This window comes from Schistocerca serialis, chromosome 12 (genome assembly GCF_023864345.2).
Source record: "Schistocerca serialis cubense isolate TAMUIC-IGC-003099 chromosome 12, iqSchSeri2.2, whole genome shotgun sequence".
In the NCBI taxonomy this organism is placed as follows: Eukaryota; Metazoa; Arthropoda; class Insecta; order Orthoptera; family Acrididae; genus Schistocerca; species Schistocerca serialis.
This window is the reverse complement of record NC_064649.1, coordinates 103599633-103617525: the sequence shown is the minus strand read 5'-3', so window position 1 is coordinate 103617525 and position 17893 is coordinate 103599633. Positions and strand designations below refer to the sequence as shown.

The window sequence follows — 17893 nt, the reverse complement described above, 5'->3', positions numbered from 1 at the left end:
CCTTGCCCATCAATACAAACTTGTTCTCTGTCTGCAATCATTTGTCATCAGTGGATGTTGATCAATAATCTTCTGTCTCTACTTATGTCCTGAACATTTGTTGTCCACCACAGACAAAACCTTATAAATGTTTTGACTTAACTGGCTCAAGATGGAATACCAAAATGCAAGTTTTTGACAGATTCTCTTCCTTAGCCTTCACCTAAGAACTGTCATTTGATTTACTCTCTTTTTGTAGTTCGTTGTCTTTCCACCAACCTGATTAAATTTTTTCATCGTTACGTCACAACTATGTCAAGAGCCCTGATTGTCAAGAGTGAAGAAATGCTGTGTGTCATTCTGCCACAGATATACACACAAGTTTTATGAAGTTATTCCACACCCAATGTAATAGAGTTATATGGAGAAAATGATCATCAGTACAACATTTCAGGAACTTGTGGCTGATGTCTTCTGCAGCTGTGCTTTACAAGACTGTCTCACTTTGAGTAATAATGCTCCCTCACCCCCTAATGAGCCATGTTATTTCATGCTGTTTTAAAGATGATAACTGTGTGGGCCAGTTAAACATGTTGTGGGTGAAGAATCTGGAATAATGCTCTGGAATTTTACCATTTGCTTTGATTTGACTCATGTTTCAAACATTGGCTAACTATGGTGTGAAAATGTTTTGCTACATACCATCGTGAAAATAATTCAACAAACACTCTAAGACAAGTAAAATTCACTGCTTAGCAGCAACAATGTTTCTGTTGCTAGGCTACATGATACATTATGCCTGACACAGTGCTTCCAAAGCATGGTAACAAGTGCAGTTTTTACACTTATGAAACAAAATTATGTTTCTCGTTCAGACAGGTACGCAGAATAAAAAGAACACACAGTATATTTCACACAGTGTCCTTTTGCCGTATGAACCCGGAACATGTCATAAAATAAGGACCCATACTCTTCTTTATTTTTTATCATGTGTGAAATACTGTGATAAGTCAAAGCATTATAACTGTGACATTGAATCTCCATTGACGTTGCAGGCATGTGACACAATAAGGAAAGTATATAAAAAAAGCTAAGAGGAATGAGAATCTGTGGCAGATGACAAGACTGCATTGTTGGTGGCACAATTGTTTCGGAGCAGGCTGTTCAGTGCACATTTTTTTAAGACAAGGCTCTGTAGAGGTGACTTATCTGTGTTCCCATGTAAACCCAACAGCATCATTAATTACAAGTGCAGTGCATGCGGGATATCGTGATTAGACCATGTGTAAATGGAAATGTGTCTCCTGTTTGGATAAATCACATTCCTTGTCACACTAGGTCGACAGTCGTGTCCTGATATGCCACCATCCAGGGGAACAGCTGCTCGAAATTTGCACCGGGCCATGGATGCAGGCTCATGGGGGTAATAGGTATACATTTGACAGCATGCATACCTAATACGTTCCAAAATGCCATGCGTAAAAACAGGATTTTCTAATGCTGATACCTTGGGTTCTACTGGTGATAAAAAGGTAGGGCCAAGTGTTTTGGATAATTCTTGGGCTAGGGACCTTTTGCATGCCCAACAGTAGTATTGTCTTAGTGTCACTATCCTGCAGTACACATCAATGTATGACTATTACACTCTTCCTCCTGATTAGCCAAATAGAGCAAATCAGTTGATTCTTTTTGCATTTGATGTTGACTACAGTGAGCTCGATGGAATTTATGGAGGTACCACAGACGGTTCCTCGGGGAACTCCACAAAAAGGTTTTTTAATTATATTTTTGCCTTCACCAGAGGAACAAAACACAGCCGAGGATTCCAAGACACCTGTGCACAGGAAGTGGCTGAAATTTTTACGCTATATTCCTAAGATCCTGATCTCGAACAACCTCGAAAATTTTCACGATATCTTTATCCGTTTCAAGGTACAGAGGTTCAAAGTTGCCCCACTTCTACACATAAAATGCGATAAGAGACAAAATCTAAGTAATAACTGCAACAAATTGCTAAAATTTTTATGGCATATTCTCTAGGCATTTATCTAGAGGAGCTATCTCCCTCCTTTCAAAAATATTTATCTGCTATCAAGAAACAATCCAAGAAGTTGTTTTTTGGGTACCAAAACCCAGCTGTAGATTATGAGATGAATAAGTCCAGCAAATGGCTGCAGTTTTTACAATGTATTCCTAAGATCTTGATCTCGAACAAGCTTGAAAATTTTTCCCATCTCTCTGTCCGTTTCCAAGATACAGAGACACAAAGTTACCCTACTTGTACACATAAAATAAGCCTTTAATATCTGGTATGAGGTGAAAATATAGTTTATAAAGTGACATAGTAAGGAGAAGTATGCTGTCAAGTACCTCTTATCATACGGGAACCCCACGTTTTAGTACTGAGTCTGCACCCAAAATTTTTTTTTGCACGTAAAGTCCGCTCTGAGGTGTAAAATTTGTGTTACATTATTTTAATTTCACATAAATAAACTATCAAAATTTTAGTGACCAATACATTTCTTTTCGTTTGATTTACATGCCCTGCTGTAGCAGTGAAAATAAAGGAACCTGCGGAAAAATACTGTTATTGGAGCAAAATGGGGTACCAGCCTGCCTCATTCTACCTTCCTCGGTACCTTCAAAAATTTTCACAAAAACTCTTATCGTGTGAACATATTTGCACATTTTTATGCTGAGAGAGAAGACACTGTCAGTGGCAAATACACAGTAAAGTAATAAATACTAGAATATAGTAGACAGTGATCATATTATAGAAAGAGCGAAGGAGACGATGGCAGTGTGCGAAAAAGAGAGGGACGTAGTGGCAGTGAAACATAGTTGACAGTGAAATGAAATGAAATGTCGTGTGGCTAGGGCCTTCCCGTCGGGTAGACCGTTCGCCTGGTGCAGGTCTTTTGGGTTGACGCCACTTCGGCGACCTGCATGTCGATGGGGATGAAATGATGATGATTAGGACATCACAACACCCAGTCCCTGAGCGGAGAAAATCTCCGACCCAGCCGGGAATCGAACCCGGGCCCTTAGGATTGACAGTCTGTCACACTGACCACTCAGCAACCGGGGGCGGACAGTTGACAGTGACAGAACAGTAATAGGAAAAGAGTGAAGGAGACTGTGCTAGAGGGGAAGGAGAAAGTAGAAGTGGGTGAGAGCCAGTGATAATGAGAGACAGAGTATACGAAAATGACAAAAGGAAGTGAGAGACAGTGACAGTGAGAAGAGACAATAGCAGTAAGAAGGAAGGAATGAGATATTAGCAGTAAGAGAGAGCAATAGGAAGACAGTTAGAGGAGACTAGCAATAGGACAGAACAAATGGGACTGTGGCCGTGACACAGGACACAATGACAGAGACACTCAAAGAGGTAATGACAATGGGTTGAGTTAGGCTGAATGAGTGAGTGAGATAGGGCATCTGGGAGTGGATGGGTATGAGCAACTTACAGAAAAGCACTAGTGGGTGTGAGTGGGTTGCAGTGGGGGGAGCTTGTGGGAGTTTGAGGTGAGTTGCATGTTAAAAAAAGTGCGAGTATGTTCACACGCCAAAATTTTTAAAGGTGCTGAGGAATGTAGCATGAGTCAGCTGGTACGCCATTTCTCGCTCACAGTCTTTTAAACAAAAAGGTGCATATTCACATCTTTGTGCTCTGATAGGAGCCTTTTTTTTTGCTGGTATTATGCTACGAGGGATACTCATTTGAGCTTCCAGGGCCTGTGATAGTATAATCGAAGGCACTATGACAGCAGTGAATTACACTGAAATGCCAAAGAAACTGGTATTGACATGGGTATTCAAATACAGAGATATGCAAACAGGCAGAATACGGGGCTGCGGTTGGCAATGCCTGTGTAAGACAGCAAGTGTCTGGCACAGTTATTAGATCAGTCACTGCTGCTACAATGGCAGGTTATCAACATTTAAGTGAGTTTGAATGTGGTGTTAGAGTCGGCGCACGAGCAATGGGACACAGCATCTCCGAGGCAGCGATGAAGTGGGGATTTTCCCATACGACCATTTCGCAAGTATACCGTGAATATCTGAAATCCTGTAAAACATCAAATCTACGACTGCGGCCAGAAAAAGGCCCTCCAGGAACGCGACCAACGATGATTAAAGAGAATGATTGAATGTGACAGAAGTGCAACCCTTCTGCAAATTGCTGCATTATTTCAGTTTTGGGCCATCAACAAATGTCAGCATGTGAATCATTCTATGAAACATCAATGATATGGGCTTTCAGAGCCGAAGCCCACTCGTGTACGCTTGATGACTGCACAACACAAAGCTTTACACCTCGTCTAGGCCTGTCAACACTGTCAGCAGGTGATTGTTAAAGCTGGTGGAAGCTCTGTAATGGTGTGGGGCATGCGCAGTTGGAGTGATAGGGGGACCCTTGATACGTCTAGATGTGACTGACAGGTTACACGTACGTAAGCATCCTGTCTGATCACCTGCATCCCTTCGTGTCCATTGTGCATTCCGACAGACTTGTGCACTTCCAGCAGGACAGTGTGACATCCCACACGTCCATAATTGCTGCAGAGTGGCTCCAGGAGCACTCTTATGAGTTTTAAACACTTCCTATGGCCACCAAACTCCCCACACATGAACGTTATTGAGCATATCTGGAGTGCCTTGCAATGTGCTGCTCAGAAGAGATCTCTACCCTGTCGTACTCTTACAGATTTATGGACAGCCCTGCAGGACTCTTGGTGTCAGTTCCCTCCAGCACTACTTTAGACATTAGTCGAGTCGTGCCACATCGTGTTGTAGCACTTCTGCTGCTCGTGGGGGCCCTACATGATATTAAGCAGGTGTACTAGTTTCTTTGGTTCCTCAGTGTATGTGAAGATTATTGTGGCCCAACTTTATCTCTTCATGCTTGATGTCTTCCGTGACTGTAATGGCACTTTCCAAGAAGATAACTGTTTTATGAGGCCAGATTCATGCTACAGTGGCGTAAGGACTGGTGTGAACCTGATGAACTTGTCTTTGCCACTGTGGGATGTCAGCTCTTTGCCTACAGACCACTGGCTTGTAATTTATGGGAGTTGCATGATTTGGGCCCATACATCTGGTACCACATACATCTGGAAACCTACTGTGGGCTTGTCAGATCCACTGTATGCGGAAATATCTGTTGTGTTGCATTGCAATGGTGAACCCATAAGCTACTAAGCAGGTGGTCATAATGTGTTGGCTCATTAATGTATTTTAGATGATTGTACAGTCATCGAACAGTGCAGGCTTTCATCATCAGTGTTTATTTCATAGATTACATCTAATATTTTGAACTTAGGCCGTGATGACAAGCATAATATTCTGCTTGAAATTTTTATGGAGATGGCAGTGAGAATTATGCACGATTACTGTGTAAAAAAAAATTACAAAAAATACTATCTCTGCCATTGTTGCCAAGCTGAGCTGAAGTGTGTCCTGAAGCCTCTGTGGGAGATGAATAAATGCTGTTTTCTTTAATGCCAAGGACCACAACTAGTCCAGTATATGTTGTCCTCCTCGTTTTGAACTTATTATGTTTTTTATTTATTTATTTATTTTGATGTCCCTCCTGGTACATTGTAGTGCAATAATGAGTACACTTGGACAAAATTGTGCTTTCAGACAAACATATTTGTGATTTTTGTACTATGGTAAATGGCATGCTACTCCTAGGTTTTAGGACAGCCCAGACCTATCGTGTTCATGGATTTTAAGAGGACATCCATTAATTATGTGAGCTCAAAATGACGGAGAGGGGTGTGGCAAAATCTCACCAAATCTTATTTAAAGGGGGAGAGGGACACTGAGAATCTCATGTCAGTTTTTTAATTCAGAGAATATATGTCATTATAATGGATAACATTTTATTTTACATAATAAATACTGAGCATAGACAATATTAATGTGCTAACTAATTTTTATTACCTCTCTGAACTGAACTAAATGCCTTACACATGTGCATGCCCAGGATTTCCCAGTTTGGAACAAATGCTGCACAAGTGTTAGTTAGATTTCATTCAGGGAGTTCTCTGCCTCTTTGGTCAAAATTGCTGTGTGCCAGTCAGCGAGTCAGTCGTGATATTTTGTAACGTGTATGAAGCTGATGTTATTGTGTTCAGCTTTTACAATGTATATGTTAAGTGGCATGCTGACAAGCCAGAACTCCCGTACAAATAAGAAGTTGATTGTTTGTGGATGGAACCTTAGCTGAAGTTCACAGACAAGAATTCTCTTAGTGATCATATAGATAACGAGACTGAAAAGCTACGTAATCATACAGTTCAAAGGAAGGTACTACAAATGCTGTTTTTCAAATGCAAAGTAAGTAAAGATTCAATTACATTTAACGTATACAATATTATAATAAAATGTCAGTTTTCAAAGATCCATCAAAACAGTTATTATTATTCTCGTGGAGCCTTTTTGTCTGTCTGTGTGTCTGAACACTGCTCACGTTGGACTGTTGAAATAAAGTTTTTAATCACATGTTAAAAGCACTGTTTATTACACTTTATAAATACAACATTTTTTTTAATGTGGAAAATCCAGGCTGGAATAATGACTAATATTATGAAAAGAATAGTTGCTACTCACCATATAGTGGATATACTGAGTCACAGAAAGGCACAAGAAAAAGGCTGTCAAACACACACACACACACACACACACACACACACACACGAGAGACCACAGCCTCTGGTACCCAAGGCCAGTCTGCTCTCGACAGCCAGAGACTGTGGTCATGAGTGTGTGTGTGTGTGTGTGTGTGTGTGTGTGTGTGTGTGTGTGTGTGTGTGTGTCTAATTCTGAGGAAGGCCTATTTGGCTAAAAGCTTTGTTGACAGTCTTTTTCTTGGTAAGTAGCAACTACCCTTCTCGTAATATTGTTTTTGTTAAACTGTTTGTTAGTGTTAAAAATGAAATAACAATATCTCACCAAATCTCATTGAAGGGGGGAGGGATTTGTCTAAATTTTAAAGAAAATCCTTCACATAATTAATGGATGTCCTCTATGGTTAATGCTGTGTGTACATCTCACCATTAAACTCTTTATTTTACTACTAGTCCACCTACACAATATCTTCCGTGTACAAGCATATTAATCTTGTAGGCTACAGTACAAGATAGGTCTCTAAATGTCCTGCAGAAGGAACAAGATCATATTGTGCTCAGATCTGGAGAAGAATGAAATTGTCATACTCTAAGATTATACAAACTCTTTTTCAAGAAGAGTTACAGAAGAGAAATAATGTCTACAGACAAATGTATGATGCTACAGAGAAACTTAGGAAACAACTTTGGTAAAGAATGTATACATATTGTGTGTAATGTTTATGCAGCTTTATTGTAGGCAGTCCGCAAACACATTGCAACAATGAATTTTAGAAAGGAGGGTGTAAAATACAGTACTCCATAGGGGCATCACACACCCTAAATTTGACACTGGGTACTCTATTCAGACAAGCAAAACAGATGAACAAATACCTGGATTCCACATAAGACTGCCGTTCTCTGTTACGTAGAGCAGGACAAAATTTTGTTGCCCTGTGTAGTTTGCACACTTTGCACATGCCTAAATATGACTCTGACTGTGTCAGTACAATGAACTAACTCCAGCACCCACTTTGGATAGGCTATTCAATATTTGCCTACATTATGTCAAAATTACAATATTGTGCCTATTTTGCATATACAAATAAGCACTTTGACTCTATTACGTATATGTCAGAGAATTTAGATAGCTAATTCCATAGACTGTAATAACACATCGTGTGGCAGAAGAAGATATGTTATGCAAAAAATTATGCCTATGACTGAAATACTGGAAGTTACCATTGAAGTGTAATATTACTGTACTTAAATTAACCACAGTGTCACTGAATATTCACAAACAGAACATAGCATTGCGCATTGTTTTATGTGTTATTTGGTGGCTTTATCCCTGCTATTTCAAGTGAATGCACAATGTAGACTACTAAATGTGTGTGTGATTTGTACTTGCACTGTGTAATGTTAGTAGTAGAATAACTTGTGCAGTTGAAGTAGGTTTGCTGTAGTAAATGTTTTGTTTGCCTAGCTTGTGTAGTAAAATTATAGTGGCAGTAATGCATTGATTACTGTACTTACAGAACAAAATAGCTTACTTGTTTTGTATAATCAAACAATTGAAACTCCAGGTAGGAATATCAAAAATATAGAAATAGAGATTGCTATTACCGTTTTTAATTGTATCTGTCAGCAATTTAATGTGTCATCATTACAGTAAGTAGCACTCTGTCTTTTCCTACATTGTTGATATTACTTGCATTGTAATGACACTCAAGGAGAAGATCTTCAGAGTGAAACTACATCCAAATATTGATGGAAAGAAATTGTGTGTTAAGTGATAAATACCTCCGTGTCTGAAGTTTCTGGTGCACATTGATGTAGTGCTCAATTCAGAGACAACCAGTTTCATATTCAGTATCTGATCAGCTAGGGAAGGAGAGCTGATGACCTTGGGATCTGTGATTGCAAGACTGTACACCAATATCTTGAGTTAAAATCCAAACCTCCCCACATTGTCTCTTGGAGGTAGAACATGTTGCACTGCTGATAGTACAAATACTCAACAGTTTTGTACACGAGGCAGGTACCCACTTGACACTTCACAATGGACCAGAAGGTGGCTATGACAAACCAGCTCCATAAGTACCCAAAAAACAAAGCAAGATTTCTACATTGTCCCCAATACTTGAGGGACTAGCTGTGACTAACTGACTTTGGATGTTAACTTGCAGCAAACAGACACACAGACGAAAACAGAAATGAAGGTCATGGCCGAAATTTTTAAGCACTTCCAAATAATTACAGGTGTGAGCTAATGTGTTGGGTTTACTATAGTCTTCTTCAGCTGCGCATCAGGAAAGAAAACTAAGAATTTGGAATGATAAATGAAAAGAATACCAAGGGTCACCAGTAAAGCTGGGAAGAGGGAAGCAAGGTATTGAAATGAACTGTTAGATGGTTTTGAGACACTACCTGAAAATCTAGCAGATAACTCTGTGGAGAAAACTAATTTTCGTACCAACATTGAAAATGCAGCAATTATTTTAGTAGCAGACATTTGCGAAATATGTAAAGCTGTCGTCAGCTTGAAGGTTGGTTTGAATACCACCGTGTTTTACTAGGCATGATCCTATTGAAGTTGCTACGCCATTGTCTTTCTCTGACTTTTGAACTGATTTACCTATATAGTTATAGGGAGAACTGTGGTTTAGAGTGGGCTTTGAACCATGGAACAGCTGGGCATTTTTCACATTAACGAACATTGCCAGAGATTAAAAAAATTGATATGTAACAAATAAAATTCTAGGTCTGATTGGGAAATGATCTCCTTATCCTTAGATCTTTTATCTGCTACTTCAGAGCCCTACTGGTTTAATAGACAGGATTAAACACTTAAACTACCTAGTGCGAAGAATGAAAGAAAGTGGGCCAGAAAACCTTCCACAGATGAAGGGGAGGAACTAAGAATATTTACAATAAAAATTGGGTATAAAGAGATGCAAAAATAATGCTGTAACAATATGGTAATGTAACTGGAATGTGTCTGGGCAAACCGATACTGAGAACTAATAGTAAATTAGACTGACTATAAGAGTTGGAGAAGAGAATTACAAAGAAAATTATAGTTAAAAAAAGGGGGAGTGAGCACAGAAACCTGGAATTAAGGAGCAGTGAGAAAGAATAATAGGAGCAATAAGAGAAGTAAGAACCATGTGTTAGATATTTACACAGAATAAACAAGAATAGGCTAACAAAAATCAAACAAGGAAAATCCAGGATGGAATGTAACAATATTGTGAAAAGGAACGTTGCTATTCACCATATAGTGGAGATGCTGAGTCGCAGATAGGCACATCAAAAAGACTCTCACAAATACAGCTTTTGGCCTAAAGCCTTCATCAAAATTGGATGACACACACTCACGCAAATGTTACACAGGACTGCAGTCTCAGGCAACTGAGGCCACACTGTGAGCTGTAGCACCAGGACATGATGGGAGTGGCGACTGGGTGAGGGAGGGATAGTAGGGTAGGGGTGCGGACACTCACGTGCTGTTGGGGAGTGCATAAGTACGATGAGGTGGAAGGAGGGTAGAGCAGCTATGTGCAATCAGGAGGTTAGGCGGCGGGCAGGGGGAAGAGGGGGGGGGGGGGGGGATAGCGGAAAAAGGAGAGAAGTAAAAAAGACTGGGTGCGATGCGATGGAGGAATGAGGGCTGTGTAGTTCTGAAATGGGAACAGAGAAGGGGCTGGATGGGAGAGGACAATGACTAACAAAGGTTGAGGCCTCGAGGGTTACGGGAATGTAGGATATATTGCAGGGAAAGTTCCTACCTGCACAATTCAGAAAAACTGGTATTGGTGGGAAGGATCTGTATGGCACAGGTTGTGAAGCAGTCATTGAAATGGAGGATGTCATGTTTGGCAGTGTGCTTAGCAACAGGGTGGTCCACTTGTTTCTTGGCCACAGTTTGTCGGTGGCCATTCAAGCGGACAGACGGCTTGTTGGTTGTCTTGCTCACATGGAATGCGTCCGCAGCTCATGGTCTAGTGGCTACTGTTGCTGTCTATGGATCGTGGGATCCCAAGTTCGATTCCCGGCCGGGTTGGGGATTTTCTCTGCCTGCGGACTGGGTGTTTGTGTTGCCCTTATCATTTCATTATCATCATCTTCATCGTTTGTGACAGCATCGGGATTGGATTGCGAAAAAAATCGACTGTGCAAGAATTGGGACTTTGTATGAGCGCTGATGACCATGCAGTTGAGTGCCCCACGAACCAATCATCATCATCATCATCACAGTCACATGGAATGCAGCACAGTGGTTGCAGCTTAGCTTGTAGATCACATGACTAGTTTCACAGGTAGCCTTGCCTTTGATGGAATAGGTGATGTTTGTGACCAGACTGGAGTAGGTGGCGGTGGGAGGATTCATAGGACAGGTCTTGCATCTAGGTCTGTTACAGGGGTATGAGCTGTGGGGAAAGGGGTTGGGAGCAGGGGCTGTGTAGGGATGGACGACTATATTGTGTAGTTCGATGGACGGTGGAATACCACTGTGGTGGGTGGGAAGGACAGTAGGCAGGACATTTCTCATTTCGGGGCATGACGAGAGGTAGTCAAAACCCTGGCGGAGAATGTAATTCAGCTGCTCCAGTCCTGAATGATACTGAGTTATGAGGGGAATGCTCCTCTGTGGCCGGACAGTGGAACTGTGTGAGGTGGTGGGAGACTGGAAAGATAAGGCACGAGAAATATGTTTTTGTGTAAGATTGGTAGGATAATGACGGTTTGTGAAGGTTTCAGTGAGACCCTTGGTATATTTTGAGAGGGACTGCTCATCACTGCAGATGCGAAGACCACGAGTGGCTAGCCTGTATGGAAGGGACTTCTTGCTGTGAAATGGGTGGCGGCTGTCAGAATGGAGGTATTGCTGGTGGTTAGTACGTTTCATATGGATGGATCTACTGATGTAGCCATCTTTGAGGTGGAGGTCAGCATCTTGGAAGGCAGCTTGTTTGGTTGAATAGGGCGAGGTGAAGCAAATGGGGAGAAGTTGTTGATCTTCTGGAGGAATGTGCACGGATTCTTCTCACCCTCAATCCAAATCGCAAAGATGTCAGTGAATCTGAACCAGGTGAGGGGACTCTGGGTGTTTAGGAAGGATTCCTCTAGACGGCCCATGACTAAGTTGGCATAGGATGGTGGCATGCGGGTGCCCATAGCCGTACCTGTGGGGGCACCTAGGACACCCCATTGTGGTTGGTTACTGTGTCCTAACCCCTCTCCCGAGAGAATCTCTGCTCTCGTAGACCAATGCCTTCAACGTATTACCCAGAACCTACCCACCTATATAAAAGATACCAACCATTTCCTCCACCGATTCTCCACAGTTCCTGTCCTTTTACCGTACGGTGCCCTGCTCGTCACTATTGATGCCACCTCCCTTTACGCTGATGTTCCTAATGCCCACGACCTTACCACTGTTGAACACTACCTTTCGCAACATCCGACAGATTCCAAACCAACAACCTCCTTCATAGTCGCCATGACCAACTATATCTTCACCCACAATTACTTATCCTTTTAAGGCAACACCTACAAACAAATCTGAGGTATGGCTATGGGCACCCACATGACACCATCCTATGCCAACCTATTCACGGGCCATCTAGAGAAATCCTATCCATGCAACCAGCATCCTAAACCCCTCACCTGACATTCCTCCAGAATCTCAACTACTACTCTCCCATTTACTTCACCTGGTCCTACTCAACCCAACAAGCCACCTTCATAAATGTTGACCTACACCTCAAAGATCAGTACCTCCTCCATATCAAACATACTAACCACCAGCAATACCTCTACTTTGACAGCTGCACTTGTTCCATACCAAGAAGTCCCTTTCATTCAGCCTAGCCACCCACGGTCATCTCATCTTCAGTGATGAGCGATCCCTCTCGAAATATACTGAGGGTCTCAGTGAAGCCTTCACAAACTGTAATTATCCTCCCAGTCTTGTACAATAACAAATCTTCCATGCCTTATCTTTCCAGTCTCCCACCACCTCACAAAGCCCCACTGTCCAGCCACAGAGGAGCATTCCCTTCATAACTCAGTACCACTCCAGGACTGGAGCAACTGAATTACATTCTCCGCCAGGGTTTTGACTACCTCATGTCATGCCCTGAAATGAGAAATGTCCTGTCCACTATCCTTCCCACCCTTCCCATAGTGGTATTCCGCCATCCACCGAAACTACACAATATACTCATCCATCCCTACACAACCCTGCTCCCAACACCTTATCTCATAGCTCATACCCCTGTAATATAGCAAGATGGAAGACCAACTCCACTCACATCAAAGGCAGGGCTACCTGTGAAGCCATTCATGTGATCTACAATCTAAGCTGCAACCCCTTTGCTGCATTCTATGTGGCCATGACAACCAACAAGCTGTCTGTCCGCATGAACAGCCACTGTGGCCAAGAAACAACTGATACACCCTGTTGCTGAGCATGCCAGCCAACATGATGTCCTTCATTTAAATGACTACTTCACAGCCTGTGCCATCTGCATCCTTCCCACCAACACCAGCTTTTCTGAATTGCACAGGTGGGAACTTCCCCTGCAATATATTCTACATTCCCGTAACCCTCGTGGTCTCAACCTCTTTTAGTCATTGTCCTCTCGCATCCAGCCCCTTTTCTGTTCCCATTCCAGTGCTACACAGCGCTCATTCCTTCATCGCACCCAGTCTTTTTGGTTCTCTCCGTTTCCGCTACCCCCCTCCTCTTTCCCACCTCTCGGTTGCCCTCTGTCTAACCTCCCAACTGCACATAGCTGCCCTACCCTCTTTCCTCCTCATCCCTGCGTGTTTGACAAGAGCACATCAGTGTCCACCACCCCTAACCTGCTATCCCTCCTCCTCCCCGACCCAGCCTTCTCCTTGCCCCCACCCAGTCGCCACTGGTGCTGCTGCTCACAGTGTGGCTACAGTTGCCTGAGACTACAGTCATGTGTGTGTGTGTCATGTCTGCATAAGTTTGTATATGTGTGTTTGTCATTTAATTTTGACAAAGGCCTTACTAGCCGAAAGCTATATTTGTGACAGTCATTTTGATATGGCCATCTGTGACTCAGCATCTCTGCTGAATGGTGAGTAGCAACTTTCCTTTTCACAATATTGCTATAGGCTAACAAAACATATCTTATAGTGTCAATTGGACAAGAAATTGGACTTGAGACGCAAAAAGAGCTTTACAAATACAAAACATAGAATTTGAAGAAGAATCGGCAAAGGGAGATGTTCTTAGAAGGAAAAAGTTATAATTTTAAGTCTTCCAAAGTAGGAATTTGAAGAATAAAGGTGTAATGTGGTATGAAGAAAGAAAAAGACATGGTGGGATTATTTTAGAATACTGGACAAAAACAAAACAGTGTAGCAGAAGGAACTGAAATTTTCCAGGATGCTTAGCTGGAGTGAGAGGAACGCCTCCAACTGTAAGTGTGTTTTTATGGTTTTGGAACTAGCCAAGGAGAAGTAACTGTTGCAATATCTAAATAGGACTGTTAGACAGGACTACAGAAATGGACACAAAGCATATGCAGCAACCTTGAATACTGAGTGATTTCTGTTCTTAATCCCTTATTAGTACTGTGTGTGTCAAATCTTTCTGTAGTTTTACCAGTTTTACCTCTTGTGCAAAAGCTACCATTTGTGTCATCTTAATAAGCAGAAACATTTTTTTGTGTCGTAATTGATGTAACTCTCTGCCCAGCATACTTGCTCGCTGAAAGAAATTTGTATGTTATCGCATTATTGATGCAGCATGTAAGCTTTTAATATAAAAATGATGCTGTTGCAGTATGCTAGCTTGCCAGTTTTTTGTTTGTATTGTAATTCCAGTTGTAGTATGGCTAGTTTTATTTTGTGTAAATCTTGCATGAATAGAGTGTCCAGTATAAAACTGATTTGTGTTGCTGCATACACTTTCCTGTGTGCACTTCTTGCAACAATATAATAATTTTCTTGCTTGTGATTGTATACTTTTTCTTTGTTCTGTCTATCTTCATTGTAATGTGTGTTTATATTTGCATATTTTTGTGATGTAGATTTTTTTGTACCAAGTAAAACTTACCTTAACTCTCTTAGGATTTTCCAAAACATGCAAACAGTGGCACAATAAGTGCTGAAATGTTACACTGGGCTCCTTTACCGACATAACTAAAGGAATACTGCTGCCATTTAATTGTTGCTACACTGTAGTGGTCATTGCATTGGGCTAGCAATGTATGTTGATCTTGTACAAAGAAAAGCAACGTGTATGTTCACAGATGGGGTCTGACTCGTATAGGATAATCCCGGAAACATTGGCAAAATTTGAACTCAGAATAATTATATTGCAGAAATCAAAAAACAAGATATTGCACAGGCATACATTGTCGTGCTTCAGTGATGGTTGTTATTTGTTGTGCCTGTATTTGTTGAACTGAGTTTTCATTGCCATCATAACTCTTAGGCTGAAGCAATGAATTAAAATTTGTTGTACCAGTGCCATGATTCATACCCTGGGCTCCTGTTTACTAGGCTTACACGCAATGGTAGTACATCGCCTTAAGTGAGAGAGCTGTGTTTGCATTGTGACGTTGGTACAAGTTTTAATTCATTGCTTCAGCCTGCATCATTGCTGTAGATAAAGGTGAGACTAAATATGTCTCAGGAACATCAACTGCATTCAATTCTTTTATTTCTCACATGATCCAGTAGTATTGCACCATTGTTAGCAGATGTCACCTTATACTACTGAAAACAAAATTATGGATGAAAACACACATATCTTGGTATTACAGTTATAAGATTCAGGAAGCTGTTTCAAGAAAATATGTATACCTGAGCTTCAAATTTTGTTGTTGATGTTAACTAAAGTGAAATCCACTAATGATGTTGTAACTAAAGCAAGTGTGGTAGGCAGAGAAAACATGGAATTGTGTTTTGCTCGTGGCAGAATACTGAAAATATGTTTATTTTTCAAGAAAAGTGGATATATACAATGATTTTTGCAGAAGCAACTCGTATCAAGATAAAAGGTGGATTTATTGAAATGATTGCACTTTCTTAAAGTCAGTTTTTCATTTCCTTCCCACTTTCATTTCTTTACGACACGCGAAAGCATTGCGTGGTGTGCAACAAACAACCAGTTAGTGGTCAGTTGAGAATGCAGCTGGAAAGTTAAGTCATTGCTTTCAGCATATGCTTTTAGTCTGATGACCAATGGTTGGTCAAGAAAAGTTATATAATGTGAAATCCTTTTCAGATTATGTTCTAAGAGAATAAAAGAAGACAATCCTGCTTCTCCGTTACGAATATAATTTTTCCAGTTCCTTCTTCATTTCAGCTCTGTGCAAAAATATAGGAATTGTAGATGGCTATTGTCAGACACCCCCTTTTGTGTGCATGTACAATAAATTTTGTGCTCTCGAAGATATTTTTGAAAATTTAGTGGTTCAATGCTTCTTGCCATACTGTAACAAGTGTATGTTATAACAGCTTTATTCCAGGAATTTATACGCATTGCTTTTCCTGTATGTGTTTGCTTGCTATTTATGTAGTTTGTCTGACACGTTGTTGTTGTTCCAGTGTGCATTAGCTTGCTGTCTGTGTAGATTGCCTGACACGTTGTCGTTGTTTGTTTTGCTCGTGGTGCTTCCCTTCCTCACCCGCACGACCCGTAGACCCGCGCACTGTTCAGGCACTGCAGCAGCAGCAGCGCGAGCAGCGGCTGGCCAACGGGCTGAGTGTCGGTGATAACCCAGGTTTCGAGGGCTGGCTGGAGGACTCTGGGGACATCACGGAGAAAGAGAACCTGCCGGTGAAGCAGGTGCGCTTCGGGGATACCGGCGGCCCGCTCGACGACAAAGAGGGGCGCTACCGCCTGGGCTCACTCCGCTGTGAGGGAGACGGTAAGTTCTTCAAATTAAATGCTGGGTGCATATTGAAAGTATTGCTATTTATTAGTTCTTACTCGTACTTGTGCTGACGAATTGGGATTACTTGTTCATTTAAGGTTACTTCGACTGTTTCGCGTATTGAGACGCAGGCAGTATGACTTTCGCTTGTGAAATGTGTTCGGGTGGCTGGTCGTCATGTGATGGGCCCTGAGCACATACGTATTGAGTTCCGCAAGTATTTCAGCTCGAGGGCAGTCTGCAAAATTTTTCTTTGCATCTCATCTCGCTAGTCTGCAGCAACACAGTGAAAACGTTGACAGCTCACACAAGAGCAGCCATTTATGCCATGCCGGGGTTTGTTTCCTAAAGTGCCAGGAAGTTCTACGTCAGTGTATAAAACATTTACCATTTGAAGGATTGATTAGTTTTGAAGCTAGTATATTATCACTTAAAATGGAAAAAAATGTATTTTCACCCATGGATAATAGTGTATTTTCACCCAGAAAAAGGTGTATTTTCCCTTGCGATACAGCGTATCCACAAATCTGGAAGAAATCTGTTCCCTCCTCCCCTCCAGCATATACACCCTAGTACATTCCTTCCACAATTCATTTGCGTTGAGACTGGAACTAAAATGCTTCAAAACTGGTCAGTGAAGTAACATATTGAGGCTACTACATGTTCAACTTTCTTTTCCTTCTGCAATGATAATTGCAGCTGAAGTCCAACTACATTTGACCACAATGTGAAAAATCGTCAAGGTAATAGATCATTGTTGAAGAATGTTGTGACAACTTCACATGAAGTAAATCCCAGAGAAGCAAAGCTTCAGCTGATTCTTTAAGTGTTCTGATAAGCACAGATGCACAACTTAAGAGTAGCCTCGATGTCTTCAAGACATCTCATCGTGTCAGTCATCACTATTGTGGTATTATTTGAGATTGGCATGCTTTCCGGTAGTAGCAGTGCTATGAATAGACATATTCATTCTGTTCTGTTTAATCAGAGAAGGAAACTACCAGGTGGTTGTTGTTTTTTTTTTTTTGTATATGCATAGACAAAGCTCACTGGCTAAGCGGAATTCACCTTGAATCACGCACATAGCATCTTAGCTGGTCTTGATTTCTCACAAAGTCATCAGCTGATTTTAATATGCCACATACTGAAAGGGAGAAGAGGAAAAATGGTTGGAGAACATGGGCTAGGAGAAAAGAATAAAAAGTGAACCCACCTGGTAGAATTTTGCACAGAGCACAATTTAATTATTGTTTGTACTCGGTTTAAAAATTATGAGAGATGTTTTGTGTACATGGAAAAGACATGGAGTCACCGGTAGGCTTTAAATAGATATTATATAATGGTAAGACAGATGTTTCAAAAGCAGATTTC

General features: G+C 41.3%; 1 protein-coding gene across 1 annotated transcript in view; it reads left to right on the top strand.

Annotated features, from left to right (window-relative positions):
* LOC126428425 (neurexin-4) overlaps positions 1-17893 on the top strand; it is a 180265-nt gene that overhangs the window by 126663 nt on the left and 35709 nt on the right. The window contains 1 exon segment of the mRNA XM_050090352.1: positions 16289-16516. Within this exon segment, the coding sequence (XP_049946309.1) occupies positions 16289-16516 (228 nt within the window).